The sequence below is a fragment of the Mustela nigripes genome, chromosome 6 (assembly GCF_022355385.1).
Source record: "Mustela nigripes isolate SB6536 chromosome 6, MUSNIG.SB6536, whole genome shotgun sequence".
Taxonomy (NCBI): Eukaryota; Metazoa; Chordata; class Mammalia; order Carnivora; family Mustelidae; genus Mustela; species Mustela nigripes.
Window position 1 is genome coordinate 67,204,748 of NC_081562.1, and position 17,720 is coordinate 67,222,467.

At 36.8% G+C, this 17,720-nt stretch overlaps 2 protein-coding genes across 3 annotated transcripts in view; one reads left to right on the plus strand and one right to left on the minus strand.

Moving 5' to 3' along the window:
* Positions 1–16,272, minus strand: part of FGFR1OP2 (FGFR1 oncogene partner 2) — a 29,062-nt gene extending 12,790 nt beyond the window's left edge. Inside the window, exons 1-2 of one of the 2 annotated variants that reach the window (XM_059402743.1) lie at positions 16,005–16,272; positions 477–625 (exon numbers count right to left, since the gene is read on the minus strand). In XM_059402743.1, the coding sequence (XP_059258726.1) occupies positions 477–611 (135 nt within the window). In that variant the 5' untranslated portion in view covers positions 612–625; positions 16,005–16,272. The remainder of the gene's footprint in view (positions 1–476; positions 626–16,004) is intronic. The other variant, XM_059402744.1, reaches the window with a different exon arrangement.
* A 159-nt stretch (positions 16,273–16,431) lies between these two features.
* Positions 16,432–17,720, plus strand: part of INTS13 (integrator complex subunit 13) — a 28,408-nt gene continuing 27,119 nt past the window's right edge. Inside the window, exon 1 of the mRNA XM_059404789.1 lies at positions 16,432–16,966. The gene's annotated coding sequence lies outside the window, so the exon portion shown is untranslated. The remainder of the gene's footprint in view (positions 16,967–17,720) is intronic.

The following is a 17,720-nucleotide window of genomic DNA, read 5'->3' on the forward strand; positions in this document are numbered from 1 at the left end:
ACATATATATATATATATATATATATATATATATATATATATATATATATATATATATATATAACTTGGACATTGAAAAAATTATAGGGTAATCTACAGTAAAATTAAAACCTACAAGTCAGGCTACTTTATTTTTTAATTTTTTTAAAAAAGATTTTTTAATTTATTGACAGACAGAGATCACAAGTAGGCAGAAAGGCAGGCAGCGAGAGAGAGAGGGGGAAGTAGGCTCCCGCCTGAGCAGAGAACCTGATGCGAGGCTCAATCCCAGGACCCTGGGATCATGACCTGAGCCAAAGGCAGAGGCTTAACCCACTGAGCCACCCAGGTGCCCCAAAGTTTTGGGCTACTTTTAAGTTTTATAGAACATTAAGAAAATAACAAATATTAATTAAGCAGAAGTTTATAATTCAAGCAATGCATAAATGTCTGACTGCTTTTTTCAAAATGGAATCAACAAGAAAGAAAAATCAAACCTGCTTCATCGCTTCTACTCGCTTATTGAGAGCTGTGGTTTGCTCAATCAGAGATTCTGCTGCATCGTCATGATCTCTCAATCTTTCAACAAGAGCTTTGGCATCAGCTAGTGCCTTCTCGATTGTGCAACTCATTTCTAAAGGAAAACCTGTAAAATTAAAATCAAGATTCAAAACGAAGCCAGCATATCATCTTACTATTTTAGTTTCATGTTAACATAGATATGCTTAAGTTACATTTGTTACAGGATTGTTCACTGCACAGAAAAACACATAAGAACACTTGTGGTTTTGCTTCTGCTGGGATGGCCCAAGCTGGAAAGTGAATTTATAATACTAAAAAAACTAGAGCATATATAAATGATTTGCAGACATAATCAGAGCATATTTAGAGCTCCCTAAATTTATGGTGGGGGAAAAAGTACAAACCAAGTGAATATATTTTATATTATACAGAAATTGTGCTCTTCATGAGAGCACTCCCTTATCTTGTTATTTGTCAAAAAGATTACTTTATTAGTTCGTACTCTGAGGTCCATGTTTGTGAGTTGCTAACTATGAGACCTTTCCTAGCCTCTGCTTGGTCAGGTGACCTGAGATACTATTCACAATACATACTTACTGACCACCCATGGTGGTCTGTATGTGTCATGCTGTGTCAAAGTGTCCTTCTTTTGGAGGAACTACTTCTTGTATGAACTACTATAATCCTAACTCTTGCGCTTCCTTAGTAAATGGTTAAAAAAATATGACTTAGAATATCAGCCATTATGGGAAATTTTCAATACATTAAAATCAATAAATAATGTGTTTAAGAGAGGCTCAAAAAATTAGGAGGCAAAATATGAAACACGAAATAGTTAGCTTCTTTCTTCACTTAGTATTCAGAGACCTCAAAATAAAATTGTAAATTTAAAATAATCTCTCTCAAAGACTTTAACCTTCTGAATCTTACTATCTTTGAATTTTTCTCTTTATACTAAGTTTTATCTTACCTTCTATATGAGCCATCCTTTCTTCAGAGCTTTCTCAAAAAGTAAAGTCAAATTACTAGTAAATTATTTTACTGAAGTAAAATTACTAGGCCAAAAGCCAAGTCTACAGATGTTAAATTAAAACTCTGTGATGGATCCAAGCCAAAGGCTATAATTAAGGATTTCACCAGCTTTAGGAAGACAGAAATTTGTTACAAAATGTAAGATTGTTAGATTCTACTATACTAGTTCAAACCTGAATAAGAGGATTTAATTAGAATAAGTTAAAATATAAAGCTGCCAACTTAGAAAATACTCAATATATGACATTACCAGAGAGTTTTAAAAATTAAACAAGCTAGAAATTAATATAATTCTGGCTCTCCAGATAAAACAGCCAAAAGACCTGTCTTCTAAGATTTGAGAGATTTAGAAAAAGGTACTTGAAAAAAACCATAAGCAAAGGGGTCATTAAAGTTACAGCTGTCCCATACTGGCTAAAACACAAAAGGACAACTATCCAATACCTGTCTAAGATGCTGCTCCAAAGAAGACACTGGATTCCAACAATGCCCTGTCCTTTCTCTTAACTTCCAAGGAGATATACCTAAAATTATAGATGGATAATAATACAGATTTCTTACTCATATGGGAGCCACCATATCTCCCCATTAACCCCACTAGTATGACACACCAGATCCTTCAGAGTAAAATTTTGAAGTTATTTAAAGCCCCCTCACCAAAAAGAAACAAAAACAAAAACAAAAAACCAAAACTGGGAGGGGCAAGTGGGGGCAAATTGACTTGAAATGAGTAAATAAATAAAAATAAAGATACATTTGTCTTACAGTAAAGATAACTGGCTGTAACAAATAATGAAAGAAAATAATTTTAAAATTTTGAAAGTCTAGAGAAAACTGTAGAAGACTTTAAAGACATAAAGTTTATCTTGGCTTAAGAGAACAACTCAACCACTAAGAACCTCTAACAATCTCTGGTCCCAGCCTGTAAATAATATTATTGGGACCACTACCTGAAGAATACTTCTTTATGCTCTGTAACAAAACATCTACAAATATAATACACAGGATCTGTTTCCAAATAGAATACAATAAGGCTCCTACATATGATTAGATTATAGGTGATATAGACATTAAAAAACTATACTGTGCATAATTTGATAAGCATTATGCATAATTCGGTCTCCTTCATCCCCCACCCGTAAAAAAGAGGGTAGAAGGAAAAAAAAATTAGCTCCTAGATTCCTCTAGGCAAAAGAATCCAGAGACTGACAGATTAATTTGGAAGAGAGCCCTGAATCTAGATGGATTCTTCTTAGGTAATCCTGATTTTCTTTTTAAAATATGAAAAAGTTATGCTGTGTTCTGGGGATATTAACTTCACAACATGACACCAAAGAACCACTGCTTATTAAATCCTATGCCTTAATTGAGTAGCTAAGATATCCTTTTTTCCCTCAGAGAAATCACAGACTTCAACTAAATTGGTTAAAGCATCTTCCGAACTTACCCTAGGGTCTTTAAACCTAATGTTGCAATGTTGCAAAGCCCTATTGCTAAAGGAAACCACTCTACATTTTCTACTAGTTGAATAATTATGAAATATTGTTACTTTCTGCTTTTCATATTACCATCCATTAGTGACACTCTTACTCCAACAACCAACCTACTGAAGGAAATCTCATGATTGTATTTCCATTCCGTAAATCAAGAACTGTCCAACCCACAAACAAAATTCATCCTCTAGGGATAAATCTTGACATTACTGCTTGTTAATAGGTTTCACAGTAAGCACAAAAAGTAACAATAACTGCAGTCACTCTGATAAAACTAATTTTGTTACTGGAAGCCAAACTGATCCAGTAAGTTAACTGTGGTTGTCTAAGATAGAACAACTTGCTTAAAAAAAAAAAAAAAATCAAAAAAAAAAGCAAATTTAAAAACTAAAAGCTGGATCATTTTTGGGATAATTCACTTCTTTGAAATACTGCAAAAAAAAAAAAAAAGTTCCTCAGATATCCCTTAATAAACAATGAATACAATAACTATTTAATGACTTGATACAACCTAAAGTAGCAGAGACACACAATAAAAAAAAAATACCATACAAGCTAGGATGCTATGTTTTAGTATACATAATATAATAATGGAACTGCCTTATACTATAAACAGATTTTTTTAAAAGATTTTATTTATTTATTTGACAGAGAAAGAGACAGCGAGAGATGGAACACAAGCGGGGGGGATAGAAGAGGGAGAAGAAGGCTACCCATTGAGCAGGGAACCCAGTATGGTATCAGAAGGAAACTTAGAGCATTAGGAATAAAAGAAGAGTAACACAAAGAGGCAAATATCATAAACTATTCTTGAATGCTTTAAAATGTCTGATATTTGAAAATAATTATAATTGCTGTCTGACAGAATTTTCAGTTTACATATAAATATATAACTATGACATAAAGGTAGAAGGATAAACGTATCTATACAGTGATAAGATTTTAACTTGTCACCTGAAACTTTTATATGTCAACTGTAAGTAAAACAATTTTATATAAGTATATATATATATATATGTACATACATATATATACACACACACATACATAAATACATAATTCCTAGACAACTCCTAAAGAACCTGTACAGAGATAATAGCCAAAACCACAATAGATGAATTAAAATAAAAAGTGTTCAATAACACAAAAGAATGAAAAGGAGGAAATAAAGGATCAAAATATTGAAGGAACAAATTACAAGATGTTGGACCTAAATCCAAACATATTATTACACTAAATGTAAATGTTCTAAACACACTAACTCTAAGATATATTATCAGAATGAATTAATTAAACAGGACCCAGAGAGGGACTAAGATGATAGAGTAGGAAGATCTTCAGCTTACCCTGTCCCACAAACATACCAAGAAAATAGTCACATCTGTACAACTAACTGTAAAAATGACCTGAAGACTGGCAGAACACACCTTCACAGTTAATGGCAGAGATGAGGCTATATTAGAAAAGGTAGGAGAGGTAGAGACTCATTGGGAACCAAACCCCTGGTGAGACAAACCACAAATGGGACAGATACCATAAGCATGGAGAATCTAGAGTATCAGACCCCACCTCAGACACTCCAAGCACCTCAGGCCCTGGGGCCTTCAGAAGACAAATCCCCTTAACATCTGGCTATGGAAACTAATGGGGCTTAACTTCTGAAATTCTTAAACAGTGGGGCGTACTTCTGGGGACTTTAAAAATCAGTGGACTTAACAAAAGAGGAAGGAGGCAATAGGAAACTGAGTCCTTGCTCTTAAAGAGCCAGCTTAACAAATAATTCAGGCACAGAAGCAGCAGTTTGAAAAGCGCGTGGGGTATATGTGAAGGAGATTTATTTCCTAGTCTCAGAACATATGCTGGAGGAGCAAAGATCTTCAGGAGATTTCCCTAAAAGAAAAGTGATGGTGGGAGCCATTTCTCTTCCCCTCTCCTAGTCTGGATAGCTGGACACCTGCAGGAAATAGCACTAATACTTGCTAACACTACATGCCCTGCCCCCACATTCCTCTGCCACCTTCCTGTTCCACCCCACCCACCTTGGTAGGCATCCCTTCAAAGAGGTTCCTGCTCCTCCACATCCTGCAGGCAGCTCTGGCAGGGAATGATGCTATTCCAAAGAAACTCCTTCCTTGAGGAAGAGGCACCTAATCCTATAAACTAGCTTGCCCACAGTTCCAGGAGCCAAGTCTTTCAGCAGACTGTACAGAAAGAATGCTCTGCCATATGGCATGCCTGCAGCTTCAGCGAGAGGCAGACTTTAGATATCTACTCTGACTGCCAGTTCTGGCCCTCAACAAAAGCCTCTGTGGGCTCTGTAGGGAGAAAGCCCTTTTTTTCAATGTACCAACAGAGAGGCTAATTGCAGACAGCAGGCCCAACTGCTGACCCTGCCCACCTCTCAGCCAATCACAATCTCACACAGGCTCCCCAACAACTGAGGGGCTAAATACTGTCCAGTGTCTCCACAGTAGGCAAAGCAGGTAAACATCAACTGGGCTGAAGGCAAACATGGCTCAGCCACAACAGGAGGGCACATATAGCTCACACAGGGGACACTGCTGGAATACCTGACCCTGGTGACCAGGGGACATTGTGCTACAGGGCACTACCTAACTCTTCTGCATAAGGTCATGAAGATACTAACTGAACTTGAGAAAAAACTGAATGAACTTATGAGAACATCAACAAAGAGAAAATATAAAACAGAACCAGCAAGAAATAAAGAATTCAATAATGGAAACAAAAAAACACACTAGAGGAAATCAACAGAGGATTAGAGGAGGCAGAAGAATGGGTTCAGCGATCTGGAAGACAGGGTAATGGAAAACAACCAAGCTGAACATCAAAAAGAAGAAAGAATTAAAAATGAGATTACATTAAGGGAACCCAGTGACACTATTGAGCATAATAACCTCTGCAATATAGAGATCCCAAAAGGAAGGGAAAAAAAGGGACAGAAAACCTACTTGAAGAACTAATAGCTGAACACTTCCTTAATCTGGAGAAGGAAAAAGACATCTAGATCCAGGAAGCACTGAGAAGCCCCAACAAGATTAGCTCAAGGAGGTGTACACGAAGACACGTAATGATTAAAATGGCTTAAAGTAATGATAGAGAATTTTAAAAGCAGCAAGAGAAAAGAAAGCAATTATATACAAAAGAAACCCTAGAAGGCTATCAGCTGATTTTTCAGCAGAAACTTTGCAGCCCAGAAGAGAGTGGCATGATATATTCAAAATGCTGAAAGGAGAAACTAGCAAAGTTATCACTGAGACTAGAAAGAAAGATAGTTTCCCAGACGAAAAAAGTTCAAGGAATTCATCACCACTAAACTAGCCTTACAAGGTATGCTAAAGTGAATTCTCTGAATGGAAAGAAAAGGCCCTTAGGAAAAAAAATTCACAGGTAAAAACAAAACTATAATTAAAGGTAGTAGATAAATCACTTATAAAACAAGTATGGAGGTTAAAACACAACAATAATAAAATCAATTATGTCTACAAAAATTTAGGGATACACAAAATAAAAAGATGTAAAATATGACATCATATACATAAAATGTGGAGGGGGAAGTACCAATTTAGTGCTTTTAGAATGTGTTTAAACTTAAGCAACCATAAACTAAATAATATAGACTGCTGTACATTTAAGTTATTATATATGAACCTAATGGTAACCACAAATCAAAACCTATACACACACACACATACACAAAAGAAGAAAAGAATCCAAGTCTAACACTAAAGAAAGCCATCAAACCACAAGGGATAAGAGCAAGAGATGAAGAAAGAAATAGAGAAGAACTATAAAAATAACTAGGAAACAACAAAATGGCAATAAGCAAATACCTATCAGTAACTACTTTAAATATAAATAAACTGCTCCAATAAAAAACACAAGGTAGGGGCGCCTGGGTGGCTCAGTGGGTTAAAGCCTCTGCCTTCGGCTCAGGTCATGATCCCAGGGTCCTGGGATCAAGCCCCTCGTCAGGCTCTCTGCTCAGCGGGGAGCCTGCTTCCCTTCCTCTCTCTCTGCATGCCTCTCTGCCTACTTGTGTCTACTACTACTGTCTGTCCAATGGATAAATAAAATCTTTAAAAAAAAAAAACCCCAAAAAACACAAGGTAACTCAAAGGTTAAAAAAAAAAAAAGCAAGACCCATTTAAATACTGCCTATAAGAGACTCACTTCAGACTTAAAGGCTTGTACAGACTGAAAAGGCTGGGAAAACATATACCATGCATATGGAAAAAAAAAAAAGAAAAAAGCCAGGTTGGCAATACTTTTATCAGACAAAATAGACTTTTTATTAGATTTTTAAAAAGATTTTTAAGTAATCTTTAAACATGAAGCTTGAATTTACAACCCCAAGATCAAGAGTCTCATGCTCTACCAACTGAGCTAAGAGGCACCCCAGACAAAACAGATTTTAAAGCACAGACTGTAGCAAGAAACAAAGAAAAGCAAGAATTTCATAACAATAAAAGGATCACTCCATCAAGAGGATATAACAAATGTAGATTAACTATGCATCCAATGTATCGGCCCCCAAATACATAAAGCAATTATTAACAGACATAAAGGGAGAAATGAACAGTAATACAGTAATAGTAGGGGACTTTACCACCACATTTATGTCAGTGGATAGATCATCTAGACAGAAAGTCTACAAGGAAACAAAAGCTTTGCACAACATATTAAACCGGATGAACCTAATAAATATATATAACACTGGATCTCAAAACAGCAGAATACACATTCATTTCAAGTGCCCATGCAACATTCTCCAGTACAGATCACATGTCAAGTGGTAAAACAAATCTCAATAAATCTGAAAGGACTGAAATCATACCATGCATCCTTTCCAAGCACAACAGCGAATGAAACTAGAAAAAATCTGGAAAGAACATAAATACATACAGGTTAACAACATACTACTAATGAATGTGTCAACCAAGAAACCAAAGAAATAAAAAAAAATACATGGAGACAAATGAAAATGAAAACAGAATGGTTCAAAATATTTGGGAAAAAGCAGAAGCAGTTCTAGGAGGGAAATTTATAGTTATACAGGCCCACCTTAAGAAACAAGAAAAATCTCAAATAAACAACCTAACTTTACACCTAAGAGAGTTAGAAAAAGAGCAAAGTCTGAAACTAGCAGAAGGAAATAAAAGCTGATAAACCTTTAGATAGATTGATCAAGGAAAAAAAGGGGAATTACAAACACTAACCAAAGTTAGAGGGTTAATAAGCACAGGAAAAGATACTCAACATGATCAGCTATCAAAACCACAATGAGATGCTTCACACCCACCAGGATAGCTATAACAAGACAGATAATAAGAATTGGTTACAATGTAGATAATTTTTTTCTCAATAATTGATAGAACTTCCACACTGAAAATCAGCAAGGATACAAAAGACATGAACAACCAACAACAAGGTGGATTAATATCAACAAGAGCAAAACACATTATTTTTAAGTGCAGACAGGTCATCACTAGGATATATCTTATCCTAGATAATAAAACAAACCTTAACAAATTTAAAAGAATTGCAATCATACAAATTATGTCCTGTGACCATAATGAAGTTAAACTAAAATAGGTAACCAAGAGATAAGAAAATCTCCAAACATCTGGAAATTAAAAAACACAAAAGTAATCCAGAAGTCAAAAAAGAAGTCTTTTTGGAAATCAGAGAATATTTTCATCTAAATAAACATGAAAATACAAGGTATCACAATTCTGTCTTGCATATATAGCAGTACTTTAAAGAAAATTTGTAGCATTAATTTCTTTTATTAGAAAATTTAAAAGATTTCAAATCAATCAATTACCTAAACCTCAAGCTTATGAAACCAGGAAAAAAGCAAATAAACTCCAAAGTAAACAGAAAGAAGGAAATAATAAAAGAGCAGAAATCAATGAAACTGAGAACAGGAAAGCAACAGAGAACCAATGAAACCAAAAGCTAATTCTTTGAAAAAGCAAATGAAGTGGATAAACCTTCAGCAAAACTGATCAAGGGGAAAAACATAAAAAAGAGAAAATATGTAAAATAACCAATGTCAGGAATGAAAGAAGGGCTATCACTTCAGACTTCTAATTCATTAAAAGAATAAGTGAATACAATAGTAATTTTCATACACATGAATTGGATAATTTATTTATTTTTTTAAAAAAGATTTTATTTATTTGACAGAGATCATAAGTAGGTAGAGAGGCAGGCAGAGAGAGAGAGGGGGGAAGCAGGCTCCCCACCGAGCAGATAGCCTGATGCGGGGCTCAATCCCAGGACTCTGGGATCATGACCTAAGCTGAAGGCAGAGGTTTTAACCCACTGAGCCACCCAGGCACCCCAGAATTGGATAATTTAGATGAAATAGATTAATTCTCTAAAAACCACAAACTGCATAGTCACAAAAGAGGAAATAGAGAATTATTAATAGTCCCATAACCATCAGGTATAGCAATTATAACTACTAATATCCTATAACTATTCTATAATAGTCCTAGAACTATTAAAGAAATTAAATTTGTAGTTAAAAATCTTCCACAAAAACGTCTCTATTTGGATGATTTCAATGGCAAATTCTACTGAACATAAAAGAAATAATACAAATCTTGTACAACGTCTTCGAGAAAATAAAATACTTCCAAACTCCTAAAATGATACCAGCATTATTCTAAAACCAAAACCAGACACATTCCAGAGACAGAGAACCACAATGCAGTATCTCTCATAAACATAAAATGTAAAATATCCTCAAGAAAATATTAGCAACTCAAATTCAACAACATATAGAAAGAATAATACACAATGACCAAGTAGGGTTTATCCTAGAACTCAAGGCTGTTTCTATATTTAAATATTAATCAATGTAATCCATCATTTAAAAAAAAACAACAACCTACTTCATCATACTAATTGGTGCTTTTGGGGGGGGGACCCAACGACATCCTTTCGTAATAAAAATTCTCTAGAAATAGAAGGGGATTGCCTCAAAATAAGAAACAGCATCTTTAATATAGTCAACATCATACTTAAGTGAGACTGTATTCAAAAAATGAAATTTTGGGGTATAAAGATAATAAAACATATGTAGGATATGCACACTGATAGCTACAAAATGCTAATTAAGGAAACCAAAGAGGGTCTAAATAAATGGAGACACACTGTGTTAATAAATTGGAAGACTCAACATAGTACGGATGTCAATCTTCCATAACTCATCTACAGACTTAATGCAATTTCCAATCAAAATCACAGCAGGTCTTGCTGTAGAAATTGACGAGCTAATTCTAATATTTCTATGAAAATGCAAAGAGACTAGGATAGCCAAAAGAATTTTGAAATCAAAGTTGGAGAAATCACACCACCAAATTTTAGGACTTACTATAAAGTTACAGCAATCAAGACAGCATGGTATTGACAGAGACAGAAGAGAATAGAGGTCGGAAATAAGTCTAAAGAAACATGGTCAACTGTTCTTTGAAAAAGATGTACAGACACTTCACAGGGGAAAGGATGGTCTTTTTCTTTTCTTTTCTTTTTTTTAAAGACTTTTTATTTATTCATTTGAGACAGAGAATGAGAGAGAGAGGTAGAGGGAAAGTGAGAAGCAGACTCCTCGCTGCGCCAGGACCAGACTCAACTAAGGGCTCAATCCCAGGACCTGTAGATAATGACCTGAGCCCAAGGCAAAAACTTAACCATCTGAGCCACCCAAATGCCCAGGAAAGGAAAGTCTTGTCAACAAATGGCTATATGCCAAAAAATTAACCCCAACATAATTCTTACACTTTATATAAAAATTAACTCGAAGTAGACCATAGACCTAAACGTAAAAAGAAAAGCGGAGAAAATCTTTGTGACCTGTGATTAGGCAAAGATTTTTTTAGACAGGATATCAGAAGCTTGATTCATCAAAATAAATAAATATATAAATAAATAAATAAAACAAACTAGACTTCATCAAAACTAGAAACTTTAAAAAAAAAAACCCAGAAACTTTTGCTCTGGGAAAGGTATTTTAAGACAATCTGAAAAGACAAGCTACAGACTGGAAGGCAAAATTTGCAAATCACATATATCACAAAGGACTTTATCTAGAATACATAAAAAACTCTCAGAACTAACATTAAGAAAATCATCCAATTTTTAAAATGAGCAAAAGACTTTAACACTTAACTAAAAAGATATAAAGGTGGCAAATAAGCACATGAAAATACTCAGCATCATTAGCTATTAGGGGTATGCAGTTAGAACAATGAGATCCACTATACCCCTATTAAGGTGGCTAAAATAAGAAGTACCAACATTTCAAGTGCTGCAAGGATACAGTATGACTGCAACTGCCATACAATGCTGGTGACAATGGAAAATGATATGGGTATTTCAGAAAATGGTTCGGCAGCTTCTTATCAAATTAAATATCTAGAGCTAGATATGGTCTTTATGACCTCGCAATACTACTTTGGGCATTTACTGTAGAGAAATGAGTGGAAAAGCAAACTGTAGTACAGCAATACATGGAATGTGATACTGATACAGACAACAATATAGATGAATCTCAAGGGCATTAATGCTGAGTGAAAGAAGATAGTTTCAAAATGTTACATATTGTTTCCATTTACCTGGCACTGCCAAAAAGACAAAACTATAATGTACTTCCTGTCCCCAAGGTTTTGCCTTTGTCATTAATTCATCTGGTTGTTATTTGCATGTATGGTAAAAGGAAGCTATCTACTTATATTTCCTTTGTTTTATGGGGACAACTAGTTGCCTTGGTCTCATTTATTGTATAGTACATTTTTCCAGGACTGAATTTTTTCCTATTGAAATATATTTGACATATAACATTATGTAAGTTTAAGGTGTACAACATATTGATTTGGTATTTATATATTATAATATGATTGCCATTGTAATGATAATTGGCATCTCTATTATGTCACATTATTTCTTTCTTATGGTTGGAATATCCCCACTCATTTTAATGCCACACGTGTTTTCTCAATAAATGGATGGGTATGTTTTTGAGCACTCTATTCTACCTCTGGGTCTTTTTTATCTATCTCCACATCAATACTATGTTGCCTCAACTGTTATAGTAGTAAAATACACCCTTACTATCTGGCATGGCAAGTAACCCTCTTCTCTTTCAAAATTGTTTACTTATTCTTAGCTTTCTCTTAAACCTAACTCAATCCAAATGGACCTCTGGGGCACCTGGGTGGCTCAGTTGGTTAAGTGCTGGACTCCAGATTTCCCTCCAGGGCACCTGGATGGTAACTCTTGATTTCTGGCTCAGGTCATGATCTCAGGGTTATGAGATTGAGCCCTGCATCAGGCTGGGGTGAAGCCTGCTTAAGAGTCTTTCTCTCCTTCATCCTCTGCCCTTCTCTTCCTCTAAGAAATAATTGGAAAACAACAACAACAAAGCCAAATGGACCTCCAGAGCACTCTAGATCAAATTGCTAGGTATTAATTTTAATGAATTCAAACTGTTGGTAGATTTCTAAACCCAAGGAATACCACCTTATATTCTTTTGGTCAACAGGACAAGTGTTATTCCCATTTCATCAATAAGGAAATAGACTCTGGGATCCCAAATGTAAGGAGCTGAATGGCAGCACATGCAGCAAGGAAGGAACCACGCTAGTACCAGAAATAGATCCTGAGTCTAGCACCATACTTAGAAGCCTTCGTGGATCCTCAGGACCATTTACCTGTAACTATGTAAAAACCATCTGTCTCCCTGGGTGAAAAAACAATTCCCTGACCTGCTTCACCAATGGGATTTCCAAAATATTAGAAAAACTGTTTATCAAGCCAGCAACAGAAAATAAAAGGGGGTGTAAATGAAGAAAATATTTAAAAAACCCACCAAATTCCAAATATTTTCCATTATAATTAATAAAAACCTACCATCCACTTTAAATAGGCATCACAGTTAATTATAAAATCAATTAATGTTTACTGACAGGTTTTTTGAAGTTAAAATTAACACCCACTTTAAAAAATCTTCTCTAGATTGCATAATGAAATACTGTCAAAATAAACTATATTTAAAATTTGCTTTATAACTATAAAAATATACCTATTTAGAAAAAGGAATTCTAAACATCAAGTAATTGAAAGCATAATTCTGTTAACACTTCAGAAAGATAGTGACACAGAGTTTCTAAGAATCTGCATGCTCATTTCCTGTATGTGAAACAACAGAAAAGTTTAAAATATTTTATAACATGCATTTACTTTGCCAACTTTTTTGAAAATCATTGTTTTCTCTCCCCTTTTTGGCTAGTAAGTGGAGTGGGAAGAAGACTGCTTTCCAAACTCTTTAACGATTGTTAAATATTTAAAAATAAACTCCAGTAAAAAAAGGGAGTATTTTCCATTTATCTATTTTTACAGTGCTTGTCATAACTGGTCACGGTGCACTCACATTGTTTTCTATATGTAGGTAAATTATAGGTGAAATTTTTCTAAAGTAGGTTTTCCCCTGCCTGTACTAGCCATATTCTCGCCCACTTTGCCACCCAAAGATATCGGCAGACTCCTGGCAAAGGATTCAGAACATTCTGCTGCTTATGAAAGAGAAACCACCACCCACTCAAGACAGCAACTGCCAGCTGTTTAGTTTTACATTTTGGTCAAGAAAAATGTAAAGAATTTCAAGTCACTCTTCTTTCTCTTTTAACCACAAATCTACTATCCCATAGCTGGACATACACAGAAATTATGACTGAGGTTATGACTGGTGACTACTGATACACCACAGATTTGTCTTTAAATATTAACAACCAAGTTTAGTTAAAAAATTTTATTGGACTGTTTAGGCAGGTACTGCAAATATTAATTAGTAGATGATATTAACAGATACATATTGAGGGGCGCCTGGGTGGCTCTGTCAGTTAAGTGTTTGCTTTTGGCTTAGTTTGTGATCCTGGGGTCCTGGGATGGAGCCCCACATTGGGCTCCCTGCTCATTGGGGAGTCTGCTTCTTTACCTCTCTCTCTCTCAGATAAATAAATTAAAAAAAATTTTTTTTAAAGATACATAAGGAAACAGAAAAATAAAAAGGCATAGTTATGGCTTTCTTAGAAACTTTTAATCTAAAGAAATCAAGAATGTATGTAAATTAAATATGTAATTAAACATCTTATAAGACAATATATTATTGTATTTGAGAGCGCAGAAAATTTGCACAATCTTTGAAAATGATGGGAACAACATGTTTGGAGCTTTATGAAGAAGCTAAATTTTTAAAGTTGGAAAGACAGAATTTAAAAGGACACAGGAGAACTTTTTTTTTTTTTTTTTTTTTTACCTTAGAATTGTAGCTAAATATAAGTTGCCTATACTTATAGATTCAAACAGGTATGACAGGTCAAGGAACTAACCTAATCTAAACCAGTTATTTATAATCTATGGGCCAAGGAGCCATTGGAAGAGTTACGTGGATGTACACACACCAAATATGATCTTTAGTCTAAAATATTTTTCTCACATATATAAATATTTCTCTATTTTTCAAATACAGACAGATACTATTATAATAAAATATAAAATCATTTAAAAGCAGTTTTTTCCCATTATGCATAATCTCAATTAACAAATACTAAAAATACAATTACTTGTGTTGGGGTACAGAGTTTCTCATTTTCAAAACAGGTCAGGGGACTTTAGCTAACATACAATGTTCCTTCTGGCTCTAAAATTCTGTGATTTTTTAAAAGCACTAAGGACTCCTATTATGAATATTTAGAACTACTGCATTATAAATATGTATACATATTTACAAATGTATATACAAATGATGCCTATTATGTATATACAAATAATGCCTGCTATCCCCTAAACACTGGACTAGCTTTTGTTACAAAGATGAACAAGCCAGGATTCCAGACTTAATCTCAAATTGACACAAGAGACAGACACATGAACAAATTATACAGCCTAATAGATACTCCAGAAGAATCATTTCAAGTGCTCTGGGAGCACCAATGGTATTATTGATATCAACTGGGGGAGTCTGAGAAGACAAGAATCTATGAATTGGGTCTAGATGGGTGAAGAGTGGGGTAGAGAGAAAGAGTAAGCATTCTAGACAGATGATACAGCACATACAAAGGCACAGAGCTGTGAAAGTGCATGACATGTTTGGGCAGCCAGTTCTGGTTTGGTTGCATATTAAGGTATTTGGAGGAAAAGCAAGAAGAAACTAAAATATAAAATGAACTGGAACAGATAGTTAAAGATCCTGAAGCATATCATGCTTACCAATTAAGACTGAACTCCATTAGGCATAGAGTTAGGGGAAAAGTTTAAGGAAAGGAGTGATAAAAACATTTTAGGATGATATCTCTATGGAAGGATGATGGTGGAGAAACCAGTGTGTGTGTGTGTTGGGGGGGGGGTCGGGCAACTGCAATAATTCTGGTGAAAGAAGGAATAATAAAGAGCAGAGCGAGTGGGAATGCAGAATCCAGGATAAAGGTTTCCATTGGGACAGGAGAATAGATACTGGTACCATTATCAGAAATGGGATACGGAAGAAAAGCAGGAGAACAGCAGCATTCCCTGGAAGGCAGTTTCAAGAAAGAGGGACTAGTTCCATCCATGAAATAGGCTGCAACGCTGAAAACTGAAAACCGATAGGGTCCCTCTTCCCTCCTCTCAATGGTAAGCCCCCAGGTGGGTTGAGGCAGGAAGAAAAAGAGACACGAAGATGCGTCCAGACAAGGTTCGGGCCAGACTTCAAGAAACTTTCCGCACCTGAGAGACCCGGAAAGAGGAGCTGGGACCCGGGAAAAGGAAGTACCGCTCCAAGAAGCGGGAAAGGAGCCCCGGGAATCGGAGGGCGGCCAGTAGTTCCAGAGATGCGAAGAACGACGGCGGCCCTGGGAAAGGAAACTTCAACTCCCTACGCCCGCTCTTGTCCCTCGATTTATCTCCACTTACTCAGGTCTCAATCCCTCGCAGCCGTCAGTTGTGGCGTTACGACTCAAAGCCTCTGCTGGCAGGCACCTAAGCACCCAAAGGAAGAGACTCCTCTCGCCTCTTCAGCTTCTTCGGCCAGCAGACGCAGAACCCAGCAGGGACTGTCAGTCGAGGGGCGGCTGCAGGGGTCAGCGGAGCTCAGCCCCATCACTGGCCCGAGGAACACCTCCACTGATCGCCTGCGACCAGAGCTCGCAGAGCCCTCAAACCTCGCGAGATTTCCTGCCTCACGTTGCCGGGTGGTGGGGGAGGCAGAGCCAAGAAATTTATTCGAGGCTTCTCGCAGACATGCGCGAGAGGTGGAGGCGGTTCCCTTCTACGTCCCTCCCCATCAATCTACTCAGGCTTCTGCTTGCCTTCTCGCAAAGTGTCGCGAGTTTTGCCAGGGGAAGCCGACCTGGGTGGAGAGGCGAAGAAGGGGAGGCCGGGTGGGAGGGCCGTGCGCCTAAGGGCCGTGGCTGGTTTAGCCGGTGCTGTGGTTGGTACTTCGCTGTTGGGGAGGCTCTGAGTTCGCCCGGATCAATCTTCCCAAAGGGTTATTGGGAAAATTAGCGGGTAGAAAATCTTGGGGTTCGGAGGCATTTTTTTCTTGGCTCCGCCCTCTTCCTGTTCTGAGAGCTGGGCGTCTGGCCCACCGAGGGGGAAGGGCTGCTTGGCGGGGCTGAGGAAGAGGGCTTTGCGCACGCGCGAGTCCGAGTGTGTGTGAGTGTTTGTGTTCACGCGCACGCGCGCGCGCTCCTGCATTTAGGAAGCCTGGGAAGGACCGGTGTGCTAGGAGATGAGCGGGGAAAGCATAGTCCCCAGTCTTTGGTACCAGACACTCCTGACTGTGCGCTGACCCTCCCCACCCAGCCAGCAGCCTTTTCCAGAGAGGCTGTGGTCCATAGCCTCTGTTCGTTTTCACTGCAGGACCAGGCACGAAAGTAAGCGAACCTCGATTCTGAGGTCTTCCCTATCCACTCACCTTGTACTTTCCACCCCCCACCCTCCAGCAGAGTGTGTTGAGGTTTCTCAAAGAGTTTGCATGAAGGGGAAATGCGTTTGAAAGCAGAAGAAAATAGCTAGGTCGTAGAAAGTCAGTTCGTTTTAATGAACACTTTTGCTCTGCTTACCATGTGCTTTTTGAATGTGGATTGTCTTTTCAGTGTAAGGTTTTATTAGAGAAGCAAGGGAGTTTTTATAAGAAAAAGTTTAAAAGTTTCTCCTCCCCAGCAGTGTGGAATGTAGCAACTGAGTTTTTCTGTTCTACATGATAAATTACTGTGGTGTTACAAAAAGCTAAAGGGGAGACTGTATTTGGGGTCCTTATTCCTAATGTGAAGACCCGATATGCAGTTGTCTTAGGACATGTTTATATGGGGGCTTTTCTTTTGCTGTCACTCCTCTTTCCTATTAATTCTGGCCCACCTCAACCTTATTCAGAAGTCTTGAGACTTTGGAGGGAAGTCCAACTGCTGACTTGGGTTAGTTTGAGGGTTTATATGTGATTGATGTCAGTTAGCAAGAATCATCAGAAGTGTATTTTAAGAGTATTTGTCATTGATTATGTTTGGTATTACGTAAGGGAATCAAGTGCAGTTATTTGTAAACATTTTTTTTTCCTGGCAATTTTAAGTTTATTCAAAAAGCAAAATATATATATACTGTAATTTTGCCTGTGACTGATAGAGTGACAGC